At 52.4% G+C, this 17333-nt stretch overlaps 1 protein-coding gene across 3 annotated transcripts in view; it reads left to right on the top strand.

Moving 5' to 3' along the window:
* The first annotated feature begins 8042 nt into the window (after positions 1-8042).
* Positions 8043-17333, top strand: part of Slc12a9 (solute carrier family 12, member 9) — a 13722-nt gene continuing 4431 nt past the window's right edge. Inside the window, exons 1-13 of one of the 3 annotated variants that reach the window (XM_013031812.1) lie at positions 8043-8296; positions 8785-8978; positions 9147-9281; positions 10179-10310; positions 10827-11135; positions 12001-12108; positions 12234-12345; positions 13095-13252; positions 13358-13440; positions 14366-14490; positions 14663-14855; positions 14980-15154; positions 15917-16063. In XM_013031812.1, coding sequence (XP_012887266.1) covers positions 8831-8978; positions 9147-9281; positions 10179-10310; positions 10827-11135; positions 12001-12108; positions 12234-12345; positions 13095-13252; positions 13358-13440; positions 14366-14490; positions 14663-14855; positions 14980-15154; positions 15917-16063 — 1825 coding nt within the window. In that variant the 5' untranslated portion in view covers positions 8043-8296; positions 8785-8830. Of the gene's footprint in view, positions 8297-8784; positions 8979-9146; positions 9306-10178; positions 10311-10826; positions 11136-12000; positions 12109-12233; positions 12346-13094; positions 13253-13357; positions 13441-14365; positions 14491-14662; positions 14856-14979; positions 15155-15916; positions 16064-17333 lie in introns of all 3 variants that reach the window. The other 2 variants (XM_013031813.1, XM_013031814.1) reach the window with 2 other exon arrangements.

Below are 17333 nucleotides of genomic sequence, written 5' to 3'. Positions count from 1 at the left end.
AAAAAAGCCAGAAGTGGCACTGTGGCTCAAGTGGTAGAGCGCTAGCCTTGAGCTGAAGAGCTGAGGGACAGGCCCAGAGTTCAGGCCCCACGACCAGACCTCCCCCCCCAAAAAAAAGTATATAAACTCAGGGACAACACCCAGGCCCTGAGTTTAAGCCTCAGCATCACCAGTGCCCAGCTTGGACTTGTTTGGAGATAGCCAGAGATTGTCTTTAAAAAACAAGAACAGCACAAACTGGATGCCAGTGTCTCACAACTATAATCCTAGCTATTCAAAAGGTTGAGATCTGAGTCACATTCAAAGCCAACAGGCAGGAAAGTCTGTAAGACTTTTTATCTCCAATTAACCTGCAAAAAGTTGGACTTGGAGGCTGGCTCAAGTGGTAGACTAAAGGAGAGAGCCCAGGCCCTAAATTCAAGTCCCAGTACCAGCACAGACACACAAAATAGACCCATGAGCCATTTCTTCCTCTCTTACTCAAGGGGTGCAGGCTAGGAAGATGGGCAAGGCCTCTGAGCCTTGGAGTACTTTTGTTGAGCCAGGCCTATCTTCCATTGGCCATGGAAGAGCTGTGATTTCCTCCACAGGCTTCCGAAGAGATTTCTGCACCCTGCCCCCAGTCGTAGCACTGAGGAGAGGAAGACTGGGGAATCCGGGTATAATAACCTGCAGCTGAGAAACTCATGCAGGAATGGGGAGCCTTGGTGAAGGTGGAGTTGGAGAGGAAAGAAGGGCAGGGGTGGCAGAGACGTCCCGGAGAGTAGAGAAATCGAGAAGGGAGAATAGGGACACTAAGGGGCTGGGGGTCCCCCCAACTATAAGGCAGAGGAGGGGAGGGAAGTGGAGAAAGGTAGGGGTGGGAGGATGGGAATGGGGTGTTGGGAGCCTCCATTGTCCCTGGAGGGGGAAGTCTTTTGTTTCCTCTCTTCCCCTGGCCGCCTGACAGGATATGAGCTGAAGCCCCCAGCCATGCCAGTGGCCCCCCCCCCCCACTGCGCGTGGCCTTATTCTTACCATTGTCTCTGTATGTAAAGGGGGCTGGGGAGGGGGGAGGAATGTCAGGACACTGACTCTAGATGGAATTTTAAGAAGGACAATTTGTGGCCATAGGCCACAGACCAGACTACCAGAGCATGGCAGGGAATGGAAACCTCTGGGCTGGTTGCTGGAGTTTGGCAGAGAAAAGATCAGTACTTTGGGAGGAGCAGGAAGCCAGACTTGGGTGGGGCCAGCTCTGAAGGTAGCAGGTTGGGCCAGGGGGTGGCAGGCTGGGTGCCCAGAGGGGCTGACACAGGGCCTCAGGTGGCCTTCCCAGCCCCCACTATTTCCCCCATGGGCCTCCCCCCATTCCCCAAAGTTGACCTCACCCCACCGGGGAAGCGCTATCTGGGCCTAGCAAACCCACGTGTCGCGCTTGGGTTTTTAATTCCCTGAGTGCTGCGTCCCCCCACCGCCACCGCCCCCAGGATCCGGGGGTCCCAGACTCCCACCCGCCCGGCCGGCTGCTGCCTCAGGGACCCTTTCCCTCCATCAGCCCTTCCTGCAGGAAGGGCGCCCGGCTCGGCCTGGCTTCTCTTCCCGAGCCTTTTGTTTGCTAGGTTTGCAGGAAATCGGTGGGGCGGCGGCCAGGGCCCATCTGCCCCAGGGGCCTGGCGGGGAAGGGAGGGGACGGGCTCGGTCCTGGGGAGCAGAGGGCGGGAGCGGTCGGCCGACCCGGGCTGGGGGCCCGGGGATCCCTAGAAGCAGAGGCGGGATTGACACCCCGAGGTCACCCAACAGGTTTGCAAAGCGTCGGGACCCAGGATGCCATCCTGTCGCCGGGAAGCTGGGGTCCCAAGCAGCGGGGGGCGGGGGTCCATCAGGCTGTCTCCGAGGTATGGGGGTTTTTATGGTACTTTTTCCCCTTAAAAAGAAAAAAACAAAACAAAACGGCAGGGAGGAGGGCCAGCGCGTAGCTCCAGAATTCGCGCCTTCCCAGGAAAAAATACATCAATAAAGGTGGCAGTGTGGACTCTCTGGCGGACGCGGTACTCTCGTTGGTTGCCCGCTCTCCGCAGCCGCCCGGGCGCCGCCATCTTGCTTTCCCAGCACGGGGCGTGGCCACGCCACCACGTGAGCGGCCACGGCTGGTTTGATTGGTGGACTGAAATGGGTTCCTCCAGATTGTCACAATCAAAACCTCACCTACTCCGTGGAGGGCCTGCTTCAGCCTCTCCAGCGCCCGGGGCCCGCAGACCTGCATCGCCACGCCAGGCACCGGTGCTCACACCTGTAATCTAGCTACTCAGGGGGCTGAGATCTGAGGAGGATCGCGGTTCAAAGCCAGCACGGACTGGAAAGGCCGTGAGACTTTGGGGCTTGAACTCTGGGCCTGGGCGCTTAAGGTGAGCACTGTACCACTTGGGCCACAGGGCTACTTATGGCTTTCTGGTGGTTAATTGGAGATAAGAGTCTCCTGGATTTTCCTGCCTGGACTGGCTTTGAATCGCGATCCTCAGATCTCAGCCTCCTGAGTAACTAGGATTACAGGAGTGAGCCACCGGCTCACGGCCTCCATGAGACTCCTATCTCCAATAAACCACGAGAAAACTGGAAGTGGCACTGTGGCTCAGGTGGTAGAGCGCTAGCCTTGAGCTGGAGAGCTCAGAGACAGCGCCCAGGACCAGCGTTCAAGCCCCATGACTGGAAAAAGAAAAGAAAAAAGAAAGAAAGGAAAGCCTTACCTGCTGATGTTTGCTTGGAAAGAACCTTTATCTGCTGTGTTGAGGGTAGCCTATGGGTTAAAAGTCAGAGTGGGACAGCCAGGGCAGGGTGGAAAGAATAAGAGTTGAGATTGCTTGGGTGGTTAGTCCTGGCTGGATATTGATTGTATCTTTTTTTTTTTTGTCCGGTTGTGGGGCCTGAACTCTGGGCCTGGGCGCTGTCCCTCAGCTCTTCAGCTCAAGGCTAGCGCTCTACCACTGGAGCCACAGCGCCACTTCCGGCTTTTTCTGTTTATGTGGTGCTGAGGAATCGAACCCAGGGCCTCATGCTTGCAAGGCATGCACTCTACCGCTGAGCTATGTTCCCAGCCCCTCTTGATTATATCTTGAAAGCCAAGGAAAAAGGAATTGTTGAGGGGTGGGAGAAAGAGTGTGAGAGACCATACTGAAGTAGAATCTCGAAGTTTCTACTTGAGATACAGAGGTTTAAAGTTCCAGGCCATAGGCTGGGAATGTGGCTTAGTTGGTAGGGTGCTTGCTTAGCATGCATGAAGCCCTGGGTTTGATTCCTCAGTACCACATAAACAGAAAAAACCAGAAGTAGCACTGTGGCTCAAGTGGTAGAGTGCTAGCCTTGAGCAAAAGAAGCTCAGGGACAGTGCCCAGGCCCTGGGTTCAAGCCCCAGGACTGTCAATGAAGACAGACAGACAGACAGAAAGAAAAGAAAGTCCAGGCCAATTAGGACATACACATAAGACCCATTTTTCAATCAAGAGCTAGATATAGCTGGGCGCTGGTGGCTCACACCTGTAATCCTAGCTACTCAGGAGGCTGAGATCTGAGGGTCCAGGTTCAAAGCCAGCCTGGGCAGGAAAGTCAGTGAGACTTTTTTTTTTTTTGTCAGTTGTGGGGCTTGAACTCTGGGGACTTGACACTGTCCCTCAGCCCTTCAGCTCAAGGCAAGCTCTCTACCACTTGAGCCACAGCACCACTTCCAGTTTTCTGGTGGTTTATTGGAGATAAGAGTTTTATGGGGCTGGGAAGGTGGCTCAGGGGTGCTTGCCTTGCATGCACGAGGCCCTGGGTTCAATTTCTCAGCGCCACATAAGCAGAAAAAAACAGAAGTGGCGCTGTGGCTCAAGTGTAGGGCACTAGCCTTGAGCTGAAGAGCTGAGGGACAGCGCCCAGGCCCAGAGTTCAGGCCCCACAACCAGCAAAAAAAAAAAGAGTTTTTATGGCCTTTCCTACCTGGCTTGGCTTTGAACTGCAATCCTCAAATCTCAGCCTCCAGACTAGCTAGGATTACATGCGTAAGCACTGGTGCCTAGCTTCCATGAGACTCTTATCTTGAATTAGCTACCAGAAAACAAGAAGTGGCTTTGTGGCTCAAGTGGTAGAGTATTAGCCTTGAGCTGAAGAGCTCAGGGACAGTGTCCAGGCCCAGAGTTCAAGGTCCACTGTTGTAAGGTGAATCATCCCAGAAGCCACATTTAGGTATATGGAATATTGGAGTGCTTTTTGTTGTTGTTGTTGTTGTTGTTATTATTGGTTGTGGGGCTTGAACTCTGGGCCTGGGCACTGTCCCTGAGCTCTTCAGCTCAAAGTGAGCACTCTACCACATGAGCCACAGTACCATTTCTGGTTTTCTTTTGGTTTATTGGAGACAAGAGTCTCACAGACTTTCTTGCCCTAGCTGACTTTGAACCATGATCCTCAGATCTCAGCCTCCTGACTAGCTAGGATTACAGGTATGAGCCTGGCTGGAACACTGTTCTAGCTGCAATAAAAAGTATAAAATAGGTGGATCAATGTCCTGGCTGGTCAAAAAGACATCTAAAAAAGAAAAAAGTATATGCCTAGCAAGTGTACAGCCCTGAGTTCAAACCCCAGTACTGCCAAAAAGAAGAAAAAGAAGAAGAAAACAAAAGAAACAAATATTAGTAGGTGATTCTTAGATGGAGGCCTAGAAGCAAAATAAAACACAGAAAAAAAAAAACAGTGTAAGAGATGAATTTGTTGGGAAGACAGAAGAGCTTTATTCAATTGCCAAACAAAGGAGGAGAGGGAAGTATGTTCATAAACTGGCTTCTCTACTGTAGAAGGGGCTTAAGGGCTGATAACTATGGGACAGGGGTAATGACGGAGGATATATGCTAAGAAAAAATGGGAATGTTCTCAAGTTCAGAGTAGAGGTCTGAGCTACAGATACATCCTTTTTTTTTTTTTTCCTGGGTCCAGTCATGGGGCCTGAACTCTGGGCCTGGGTGCTGTCCCTCAGCTCTTCAGCTAAAGGCTAGTGCTCTACCACTTGAGCCACAGTGCCACTACTGGCTTTTTTTCTTTTTTTGTTTATGTGGTGCTGAGGAATCAAACCCAGGGCCTCATGCATGTAAGGCAAGCGCTCTACCACTGAGCCACCTTCCCAGCCTCTACAGATACATCCTTGAGGCACTATTACTAGATGGCATTTAAAACTATGAGGGGCTGGGAATGTGGCTTAGTGGTATAGAGCTTGCCTAGCATGCAAGAAGTCCTGGGTTCTATTTTTCATTACCATGTAAATAGAAAAAATTGAAAGTAGCTTTGTGGCTCAAATGGTAAAGCGCTAGCCCTGAGCAAAAGTAGCTCAGAGACAGTGCCTGGGCCCTAAGTTCAAGCCCCAGGACCGGCAAAAACAAAACTATGAGACTGGATGAGATAACAAGGCAGTGTGTGTGGAAGAATGGTAAAAATAAACAACAAAAACAAGAACAACAACTTCAATCCCTAGCCAGGCAGGCAGCAGTGTTCACTCATGTAATCTTAGGTACCCAGGAAGCTGCTGAGATTTGAGGATTACAGTTCACATTCAGCCAGGGCAGAAAAGTCTTTGAGGTTCTACCACCTGTTAACCAGCCAAAAGCTGGAGATGTGGCTCAAGTGATAGAGCACCAGTCTTGAGTGAAAAACACCAGCTTTGAGTGAACGAGAATATAAAAATAATAAGTAAAAGGAAAGCAGGACTTGAAAGTAAGGTGAGAAAGGCAGAGCAGGCTTGGGAAGGATGAGGGGAGGAATGAGGATTTGAATCTACAAATGAGGAAGAACTTGAGAAAAGGTGGTGGGACTCCCTGGTGGCAATGAAGGCCCATTTGAGTTTAATCCCCATGAATCTGAAACAAGATGGCTGCCTTGGTTGGGTCACATTTACTGCAGCCATATTCAACTGCTGCTGGAAACAGTTGTACTTATTTATTATTTTTAGATTCCAGTTCACTCAAAGCTGGTGCTTTTCACTCAAGACTAGGGCTCTACCGCTTGAGTCACGTGTCCAGCTTTTGGCTGATTAATTGATTGTAGAATGCCAGAGCTGTGTGTGTTTGTGCCAGTATTGGGGCTTGAACTCAGGGACTTGTTGGGCTTTTTGTTCAAAGCTGGCACTCTTTTTTTTTTTTTTTTTGAGTCCGGTTGTGGGGCCTGAACTCTGGGCCTGGGCGCTGTCCTTCAGCTCTTCAGCTCAAGGCTAGCACTCTACCACTTGAGCCACAGCGCCACTTCTGGCTTTTTTCTTTTGTGGTGCTGAGGAATGGAACCCAGGGCCTCATGCATGCAAGGCAAGCGCTCTACCACTGAGCCACCTTCCCAGCCACCCCCCCCTTTTTTCTTTTTAACTAGTATACTTTAATTATATAAAGGGAGTGTCATTGTATCATGTATGCATGTTTCATTGTGTTAAACATGCATAAAATGTATCTGGTTTAAATTCACCCCTTTATCATTCTCCCTTACTTCCCTTCTCAACAGGGCATATTGTTTTATTTTCACACATGCAAATGCAAATAAAGTACTTGGACTGATATTCTTCATTCTCCTCTTTTAGACCACTCTCCTCCTGTTGTTTGATCCCCTCCTCCAACAACAGTGTCTATTTTATTTCCTTGTCATTTGTGGATGCATATTAATTGCACTAAGGTATTTCAGCTATGCATATGTTGTATTTTGTTCAGAATAATATGCATTCTCATATCCAATCATCTTTCTTTCTTTTTTGTGGTAGCCCTGGGCCTTGAACTCAGGGCCCAGGCAGTATCCTTGAGCTGCTAATGCCATAGCTTCACTTCTTTTTTTTTTTTTGGTGCTTAATTGTAGATAAGTTTCACAGACGTTCCTGCTCTGGCTGGCTTCAAATCACATCCTCACATTTCAGACTCCTAAGTAGCTAGAATTACAGTTGTGAGTCACCAGTGCCTATCCCTTCCCTCCTCTATTGATCAATAGCTTTCATTGAGATTCCTTATGTCATCTTCATACATAGTTGCAATGTGTTTTAAAAATTGCTAAGTACTGGTTGCTCAAGTCTGTAATCCTAGCTGGTCCAGGAAGCTCAGATCTGAGGATCACAGTTCCTGGCAGGAAAGTGTGTGACTATCATCCCCAATTAATCAGCAAGAACCCTGAAGTTGGAGGTGTGGCTCAAATGGTAGAGCGTGAGCTTTGAACTAAAAAGCTAAGGAACAGTGCCCAGTCCCTGAGTTCAAGCCCCAGGACTGCCACACACACACAAATAATCCAAGTCTCATGCTCATGAATCTTAGGATTTTCCAGTTCACCCCCCCTTTTTTTTTTTTTTACAAAGAATGGAGGTTGTTGATGGAACATGAAAGAGCAAAGAGGGCCCTCCCCCCCAGACTTGAGAGTTGGGTGAACCTGGAGGTAAGAGCTCCTCCCAGGCAGGGAAGATGCTGAGATGGACAGGCCTTTGCCTGCGGCTCCGGCCCCCCGCCCGGATCAGTGGACCGGGGCTCCTCCTGGTGGCCGAAGCGGAGAGCGCGGCGGCGGGCAGGGGCTGGGCCCCGCGCTTGGGGCGAGGGGCGAAGCCGAGACCTCACGGGCCTGTAGCGTCTCACTAGGCTGGAAAAGTCCGGCTCCGAGGGCACCGACCGTTCGCGACCAAGGCTCACAGTGCCTTGCCTTGCACCTGGGCCAGGTGTCCCGGCCCCGCCCACCCGGGCTGTCTTCCTCTGGCCCCGCAGCTCCTTCCAGGGGGCACGTCGGGGCTGGCATGAGGTCGTTCGCACGGAGTGGGGGGGGGTGAAAGCTGTAAGGACTGTGGTCCACGCCCTGTCGGAGATGGACACCTAGATGGACCCCTGCCAGCTCCAGCAGCGCTAACCGCGGGCCGGGAGGCGGGGGCGTGGCCTCCGCACGCTACGCCCATATGTCAGAGACGCCCATCGGAAGACCACGCCCAGGGGGAGGGGCCTACGTCCGGGCCAATGAGGCGCCTTGCTGGGAGGTGGGCAGGCTCTGGGCCTGGCATCCCGGCAGCCGGCTGCCTTTTCCGGCCCCCGCGCCCCCTCCGGGTGTAGCGGGTTCCCCGGCGCGCGGGGATCGGAGCGCCCCGAGCCTGACCGGCCCCCGAGGAGTGAGCGAGCGTCCTGCGCGCCCAGCGGCAGGGTGCGCCTGCAGGGGGAGGCCGGGCCGCCCACCCCACCCTCCGCGGGAGCGAGCGGGCCGTGCCGGCCAGTGGGGGAGGCGGACCGGGGACCGTGCGTGGAGGGGACGAGCCGGCCTGGGCCGGTCATTGAGGGGCGCTTGGGTTGGTGGAGAGGTAGGCACCTCCGTGTGGCTGGGAGGAGTCTGGAGAATGGGGACGCTGGCAGAGAGAGGGCTTTGGAAGTTAGTTTTCTCGTTGCCTGCGGCTGGGAGGTGGTCTGGAGGGGCTGGGGCTGCGGGGTCAGGGACTGCGAGGAGGCCCTGCCGGTAACTTACTTCCCTTTTGGGAGATTTGCTTCCTCTGTGCCTCTAGTTCTGCAGGGTTTGAGAGGCTGGCGAAACCGGGGTGCCAAGGGGGAAGGAACTCGGGGAGGGGTGGCCTTGATACCGGGGCAGGGGACCCAAGATTGTGGGACGGCGCTTTGGGGGCCATCCAAGGGCTCTTCTGAGCTGCCTGACTGTGTATACACCATGTGTGTACACATGATGTGTGTGTGTGTGTGTGTGTTTCCCCAAAGCTCTCCTTTTGGAGAACCTCCTGGGTGTATGGTTAGGGCTTTGTTTGGGGAGGGGGCTATCTACGCTGTATGATCTCATTTCCAGGTCGCCAGACAGACCCATCTGTGGGTTCTTCTACCTGTGCTCAGCCATGGCCAGTGAGAACTCCCCTTTGCTGGCCTACCGGCTCCTGGGGGAAGAGGGGGCTGCCTTCCCTGCCCGGAAGCTCTCCACCTTCCTAGGTGTGGTGGTGCCCACTGTCCTGTCCATGTTCAGTATTGTCGTCTTCTTGAGGATTGGTGAGTTGGGGGAAGAAGTTGGAGGAGGGGTGTGCCAGGCTGAGGCAGGGGAGGATCCCTAGAAGTTGGGGCTAGAGGGCTTGAGTTGCAGGCTATTACCTAGTGGGGTGGGGGTAGGAAGTGAGGAGTGGGAGCGCCCAGGTGACCTGTTTTGCCCCTCACATCCAGGGTTCGTGGTGGGCCACGCTGGGCTGCTGCAGGCCTTGGCCATGCTTCTGGTTGCATACTTCATCCTGGCCCTCACCGTGCTCTCTGTCTGTGCCATCGCCACCAATGGAGCTGTGCGAGGGGGCGGAGCGTATTGTATCCTGCAGCAGATGGATGGGGGTCTGGTCTCTTGAGGCTTTGGGGGTGGGTGAGGAAGGCGGTCAGTACCTTCCATCTGTTGGGACAGGGCAAGTTGTGATGGATAGTCACTATCCCCTACGTGTTGCCTTGTAGTCAGTTTTGAGATGACGAAAGCTGGGTATAGAGGTCATTGGTGGCTTACAGAAGCTCTATACCAAGCCCTGGATACCTGTAACAGGGAACTGAGTAGCCATTTACAGAGATAAGGCTTGGCCTGGAGGCCAGCTCTATTTCAGTTTTTGGGTTTTTTTTGGGGGGGGTGGGGGTAGGGGTCGGGGTTGGTCATAGCACTTGAATTCAGGGCCTGGATGCTGTCCCTGAGCTCTTCAGCTCAAGGCTAGCACTCTACCACTTTGAGTCACAGCGCTACTTCCAGTTTTTTGTTTTTGTTTTCTGGTCGTTATTGGAGATAAGAGTCTTATGGAGTTTCCCACCTGGCTTTGAACTGCGATCCTCAGATCTCAGCCTCCTGAGTAGCTAGGATTATAGGCATGAGCCACCAGCACCTGGTTTCTATTTCTTTTTCTTTTTTTTTCTCTCTCCTTTCTCCCTCTCTCCCTTCTTTACTTCCTTCCTTGCTTCCTTTCTTTTGTGCTAGTCCTGGGGCTTGAACTCAGGGCCTAGACGCCAAGCTTTTGTGCTCAAGGCTAACACAGCCACAGCTCCACTTCCAATGTTTTGGTAGTTAATCAGAGATAAGAGTCTCTCGGACTTTTCTGCCCATGCTGGCTCTGAACCATGATCTTCAGATCTCAGCTTCCTGAATAGGTAGGATGACAGGTGTGAGCCCCATGTCCCACTTCCATTTCAATGTCTTTTTCCTTTACCGTGGCCCTCTGCTTCTACTATTAGTCATGATCAGCCGGACACTGGGGCCTGAGGTCGGGGGCAGCATTGGCCTCATGTTTTACCTGGCGAATGTGTGCGGCTGTGCCGTCTCCCTGCTGGGGCTGGTGGAATCTGTGCTGGATGTCTTTGGTGCTGGTCTGTGTTCTTCTCACTGGGATCTGGGTGGCGCTGAGGGTTTGCAGAGTTGCAGATCGTGGGTTCCTAAGGGAGAGAGTTCTCGAGGGGGGTGCATTTGCTGTTTTTTTTATGTGGTGTAGCCAACTTCGTGCAGGAGATATGGACATCCCAGAGACCATTCCTGCCCATAGGGAGCTTATTTTGTGTGTGTGTGTGTGTGTGTGCACACGTGTGTGTGTGTGTGTGTGTGTGTGTGTGTACGCATGTACCAGTACTGGGATTTTAAATTCAGGGCCTGGATGCTATCTCTTAACTTTTTCACTCAAGGCTAATGCTCTATCGCTTGAACCACACCTCCGCTTCTGGCTTATTTTGCTGCTTAGAAATAAAAGTTGCATAGACTTTTCTGTGTGGGCTAGCTTCCAACCAGAGTCCTCAGATCTCAGTCTTCTTCGTAGCTAGGATTACAGGGGTGAGCCACTGCACCTGGCTTGGTCAGACTTTCTAACGCTGTCCCTGCCTTTCTGTCCTCAGATGCCACAAAGTCGAGTGGACTGCAGGTCCTCCCCCAGGGTTACGGCTGGAACCTGCTGTATGGGTCCCTGCTGCTGGGCCTTGTGGGTGGGGTGTGCACCCTGGGAGCTGGCCTCTATGCCCGCGCTTCCTTCCTTACATTTCTGCTCGTGTCTGGCTCCCTGGCCTCTGTCCTGGTGAGCTTTGTGGCAGTGGGGCCCAAGAGCATCCCTATAACTCCTCGGCATGGCACCAATGGCTCTTCTTTGCCACCTCGGTTTGGTCACTTCACGGGTTTCAACAGCAGCACCCTAAAGGATAATTTAGGAGGTGAGCTGGTGCAGTGAAATGCGTCAGAAAGTATCAGGGGCCGGGTCTTAACCCCAGTACAGTGCTGGTACATGTGGATTTGTCCAGTGTGGGTTTGGCTTGGCCTGGTGGAAAGAGACCATAGAACAGTTGGGGGTCTTAGAGGAATTGGTGGGCTGGGAAGATGGCTCAGTGGTAGAGCACTTGCCTTGCATGCCTGAGGCCCTGGGTTCGATTCCTCAGCACCACATAAGCAAAAAGAAAAAAGTCAGAAGTGGCGCTGTGGCTCAAGTGGTAGAGCGCTAGCCTTGAGCTGAAGAGCTGAGGGACAGCACCCAGGCCCAGAGTTCTTGAACTCAGGACCTTATGATCCTGTTTGGCTGGGGGTTTTGTTGTTTTGTTTTTTGTTTTTGTTGGTCATGGGGCCTGAACTCTGGGCCTGGGTGCTGTCCCTCAGCACTTCAGCTCAAGGCGAGCACTCTACCACTTGAACCACAGCCCACTTCTGACTTTTTCTGCTTTTTCTGCATGCATGAAGCCACAGGTTCAATTCCTCAGTACTACATACACAGAAAATGCCAGATATTGCACTGTGACTCGAGCGTTAGCCTTGAGCAAAAGAAGCTCAGGGACAGTGCCTGGGCCCTGAGTTCAAGCCCCAGGACTGGCAAAAAAACAAACAAACAAAAACAGAGTCCTGTTGAGAGAAGGCAGGTCCAGCCTTCTGTGCCAGGAGCTGGCCCAAGGAACTCAGATCAGAACCTGGAACAAGGAGAATGGGGGAGGGGTCCTGGTGAGGGCAGTGGGTAGGTGAGGGGCATTGTGGGATGTTGCCTGCATCCTCAGCGGGATGCTGACCCTCTTTGTTTCCTGGGAACCATCCCAGCCAGCTACGCCCAGGACTACACTACAGGCACCATGATGACCTTCGCCAGTGTGTTTGCAGTTCTCTTTAATGGCTGCACAGGCATTATGGCAGGGGCCAACATGTCAGGTGAGAGGCCCTTCCTGCTGGCGGGGGGGGGGGGGAAGGGGGGTGGGAGGAGAGGCTACCACCCTGAGGGATAGAGGGGGATGGCAGGAGGGCTGAACTCTCTCCCTCTGCGCCCCTCCCTTCAGGGGAACTGAAGGACCCCAGTCGGGCGATACCTCTAGGCACCATTATCGCAGTGGTTTACACCTTCTTCATCTACATCCTGCTTTTCTTCCTCTCCAGCTTCACCTGTGACAGGTACCTGAGGAGGAGGGGGTCCCTGGCCCTGGGTCCCTGAGGGTGCATGGGGTGTGGGTTAAGGTGGAGAGCATTAGAGCTGCTGCCTGCAGTGGAAGCCAGTCCTTAGCCAGTTGTGAGCACTTGGGTTGGGGGAGGAGGGGCTTAGCCAGGACTGGGACTTGAATTCAGACCCTGGGCGCCGTACCTTAGTTTTTTTTTTCCACTCAAAACTGGTGCTCTCGGGCTAGGAAGGTGGCTCAGTGGTAGAGTGCTTGCCTTGCATGTATGAGGCCCTGGGTTCGATTCCTCAGCACCACATAAGCAAAAGAAAAAAGCCAGAAGTGGCGCTGTGGCTCAAGTGGTAGAGTGCCCAGAGTTCAAGCCCCGTGACTGACAAAAACAAAAAACAAAAAAACAAAACTGGTGCTCTACCACTTGGGCCACACATCTACTTCCAGCTTTTTTTTTCTTTTTTCCTGGTTAATTGGAGATAAAAGTTTCTTATCCCGGCTGGCTTCAAACCTGGATCCTCAGATCTCCTCAGAGTAGCTAAGATGACAGGTATGAGCCACCAATGCCCAGCTTTGCCTTTTTTTTTCATTTTTGATGGAGTCTCTCCAGATAACCCTGGCTCACCTCAAAGTGTCTGTGTAGCCCAAACTGGCTACATAGTCTGCTTCTTACTTACATGGTGTCATTAGTGCTTTCTCCAAGAACTCCGTGATTACACTCATGCATTATCCTTGTCCTCTTCCCTTCCCTCCAAGAACCCTGCTTCAGGAGGACTACGGCTTCTTCCGTGCCATTAGCCTGTGGCCACCGCTGGTGCTGATTGGCATTTATGCCACGGCAATCTCGGCCTCCATGAGCTCCCTCATCGGTGCCTCCCGCATCCTGCAAGCTCTGGCCCAGGATGACCTCTTCGGTGAGTCCCCTTCTGTTCCCATGGCAATCCAGGCACATCCTTCCAGGTCTTTCTTGCCCTCACATGTCCCAGACGGACAGCTCGAGTACGATTCTGTTTTCACAGGTGTGATCCTGGCCCCGGCCAAGCTGGTGTCGAGAGGTGGCAATCCCTGGGGAGCGGTGCTGTATTCTTGGGGCCTCGTCCAGGTGAGCCAGCAGGCTCTTCCCAGGCCAGGACATCTTCTAGGAAGAAGGATGGTGTACTGGTACTTCTGGAGGTGCAATGACAGTTTTTATTTTTTGTGCCAGTACTAGGGCTTGTATGCAGGGGGGCTTGTACTTTTCATTTCTTTCTCTTCTTTTCTTTTCTTTTTTTTTCTGGCAGTCATGGGGCTTGAACTCTGGGCCTGATCGCTGTCCCTGAGCTCTTCAGCTCAAGGCGAGCCTTCTGCCACTTGAACCACAGCGCCATTTCCAATTTTCTGGTGGCTAATTGGAGATAAGAGTCTCATGGACTTTCCTGTCCTAGATGGCTTTGAACTGTGATCCTCAGATCTCAGCCTCCTGAATAGCTAGGATTACAGGCCCGGCTTGATTTTCATTTCTTTTTGTACCAGTCCTAGGGTTTGAACTCAGGGCCTGGGTACTGTCCCTGAGCTTTTGTGCTCAAGGCAAGTGCTCTTCCACTTGAGCTACATCTCTACTTCTGGCTTTTTGGGGATTAATGGGAGGGAAGAGTCTTATGGACTCTTTTCCAGGCTAGGTTGGAACTGTGATCCACAGATCTCAGCCTTAGGAATAGCTAGGTTTATAGGTGTCAGCCATTGGCACCCGGCTAAGGGCTTTTCTTGCTTGGCTTTTTCACTCTAGTGCTCTAAGCACTTGAGCCACAGCTTGGCTTCTAGCTTTTTGCTGTGGGTTCATAACAGTTAAGCATCTCATGGAGTTTCCTGTCTGGGTTGGTATTGAACTGCAACCCTCAGATCTTAGCCTCCTGAGTAACTAGGGTTACAGGAGTGAGCCACCAGTGTCTGGCTGCCAGGGTATTTTGGGGGGAGGGGGACACACTGGCATTGTGTGGGGAGTGCATTGGCATTGCTGCTCAATGTGCTACTTGTTGGTCTCTGCCCAGCTGGTACTCCTGGCAGGGAAGCTGAACACACTGGCAGCTGTGGTCACAGTTTTTTACTTGGTAGCCTACGCTGCGGTAGACCTGTCCTGCCTGAGCCTGGAGTGGGCGTCGGCCCCCAACTTCCGGTGAGAAACTCAGATGATGTCTGGGGTCCTGGAGAAAAAGAGGGAGAAATGGGAAGAACTGAGTAACTGAATCAGTTGGGGAGAAGGGGGCCTTGGGGACTGGGGTCCACAGGGAGTTGTTCAAAGCCTCCCTGAGTCTCCTTCCCCCCTTCTTTCCCTCTACCCACCCAAGCCCCACCTTCAACCTGTTCTCCTGGCACACCTGCCTGTTGGGCGTGGCATCCTGTCTGCTCATGATGTTTCTCATCAGCCCTGGGGCCGCCGGCGGCTCCTTGCTTCTCATGGGTCTGCTCTCAGCCCTGCTTACAGCGCGAGGAGGTCCCAGCAGCTGGGGCTACGTCAGCCAGGCTTTGCTTTTCCACCAGGTTTGGGGGTGCTTGCAGGAACGGAGGATGGGGAGCCAGTAGGGGAGAGCCTTGGAGCGCTGCCCATGGTGGGGCCTGTACATTTGAGCTGTTCCTTCATACCCTTCCCCGTCCCCAACCTCAGGTGCGCAAGTATTTGCTCAGGCTGGATGTCCGAAAGGAACACGTGAAGTTCTGGCGTCCCCAGCTGCTGCTCCTGGTGGGGAACCCCCGGGGCGCCTTGCCTCTACTGCGATTGGCCAACCAGCTCAAGAAAGGGGGGCTCTATGTGCTAGGCCACGTCACCCTAGGAGATCTTGGTAAGCCAGGCTTCCACTAGCTCCCAGCCCTTCTCCAAATTTCCAACTCAAAGCATTGCATGTTTTTTTTGTTTTTTTGTTTGATCCCTTGTGGGGCCTGAACTCTGGGCCTGGGCACTGTCCCTCAGCTCTTTAGCTCAAGGCTAGCACTCTGCTGCTTGAGCCACAGTGCCATTTCCGGCTTTTTCTGCTGATGTGGTGCAGAGAATCGAACCCAGGGCCTCAGGCATGCAAGGCAAGCGCTCTACCACTGAGCCACCTTCCCAGCCCCTCCCCACTTTTTTAATGCTGGTACTGGGGTTTGAACTCAGTATCCTTTATGTTTTCTTTATGCTTTTTTTTCTGCTCAAGCCTGGCACTCTGCCACTTCAGCCACACCTCCTCCACTTCACGTGTTTTGTTGGTTAATTGGAGCTAAGAGTCTCATGGACTTTTTTTGTGTGTGTGGTCGGTGGTGGTGGGGCTGTCCCTGAGCTCTTCTGCTCAAGGCTAGTGCTCTACTACTTTGAGCCAGAGCACCACTTCCAGTTTTCTGGTGGTTCACTGGAGTTAAGAGTCTCATGGACTTTTGCTGAAATTGAAGTATGATCCTCATATCTAGGCCTCCTGATTAGCTAGGATGACAGGGGTGAGCCACTAGTGCTGGCTCTGCTGCTTTTCTGATGAATAGTCCCAACCCTATTCAGATCCAACTTGGCATTTGGCTTCCCAAAGACTTGATGAGCTAGTGCTACAATGACCTCTTCCTCTCTTCATACGCAGACTCCCTACCCTCTGACCCTGTGCAGCCACAGTACGGGGCTTGGCTGAGCCTGGTGGACCGGGCCCAAGTGAAGGCCTTTGTGGATCTTACCCTCTCACCCTCTGTGCGCCAGGGGGCGCAGCATCTGTTGAGGATCTCGGGTCTTGGTGAGCCTCTCTGCCCCGGGTCTCCTCAAGTCCTCTCTGTGGCCCCTTTAAATCCCTGCTCCCCTCCCCCAAGACACCAACCCCAGACTGCAGAATGCAGGAGGCACAAGATTAGACAAGGAAGATTAACCAACCGCAGCCAGGGTGATAAGGCTCTACAGAGTAGCCCCAAGACAAGATTGTGAGAGACACATTGCCCTTGTTATCTGTTCATCTGTCTTTCTTTCCTTTTTGCTTGCTTTTTCTTTCTCTTTTTTTCTCTCTCTCTCTCTTTCTTTTTGTTGGTTGTGGGCCTTGAACTCTGGGCCTGAGCACTGTCCCTCAGATCTTCAGCTCAAGGCTAGCGCTCTACCACTTGAGCCACAGCACCACTTCCAGTTTTCTGGTGGTTTACTGGAGATAAGAGTCTCACGGTCTTTCCTGCCCGGGCTGGCTTTGAACTGTGATCCTCAGATCTCAGCCTCCTGAGTAGCTAGGATTACAGGCATGAGCCATCAGCTCCTGGCTTTCTTTCTCTCTTCTTCCTCTTTCTCTTCCGCCCTGCCCCCCTCTCCAATTCTTCATTCCCTCCCTTTCTTTTATGCCAGTCCTGGGCCTTGAACTCAGGGTCTGGGCACTATTGCTGAGCTTTTTCTGCTCAAGGCTGCCATTTTATCAATTAAGCTACACCTTCTACTTCCAATTTTTTTGCTGGTTAATTGGAGATAAGACTCAAGGATTTTTTTTCTCCAGGCTTTTTTTTTTCTTCTTTTTTTTTTTGTCAGTCCTGGGACTTGAACTCAGAGCCTAGGCACTGTCCCTGAGCTTCTTTTGCTCAAGGCTAGCACTTTTTACCACTTGAGCCACAGTGCCACTTCCAGCTTTTTCTGTGTATGTGGTACTGAGGAATTGAACCCAGGGCTTCATGCTTGCTAGGCAAGCATTGTACCACTAAGCCACATACCCCCTTTTTTTCTGGGGGGAGATGGGTAGTTGGTGGGTTGTGGGGCTTGAACTCAGAGCCTAGATGCTGTCCCTGAGCTCTTTTGCTCAAGGATAGTGCTCTATTACTTTGAGCCACAGCTCCACCTTTGGTTTTTGAGTTGAAGATAAGAGTCTCACAGGACTTTTCTGCCTTGGCAAGTTTTTTTTTTTTTTTTTTGGTCGGTCCTGGGGCTTGAACTCTGGGCCTGAGTATTGTCCCTCAACTCTTCAGCTCAAGGTTAGTGCTCTACCACTTGAGCCACAGCACCACTTCCGGTTTTCTAGTGGTTTATTGGAGATAAGAGTC

This window comes from Dipodomys ordii, unplaced genomic scaffold, assembly GCF_000151885.1.
Source record: "Dipodomys ordii isolate 6190 unplaced genomic scaffold, Dord_2.0 Scaffold143, whole genome shotgun sequence".
Lineage (NCBI taxonomy): Eukaryota > Metazoa > Chordata > Mammalia > Rodentia > Heteromyidae > Dipodomys > Dipodomys ordii.
Note: the sequence above shows the minus strand (reverse complement) of the source record. Positions and strands in the feature narration are given on the sequence as shown.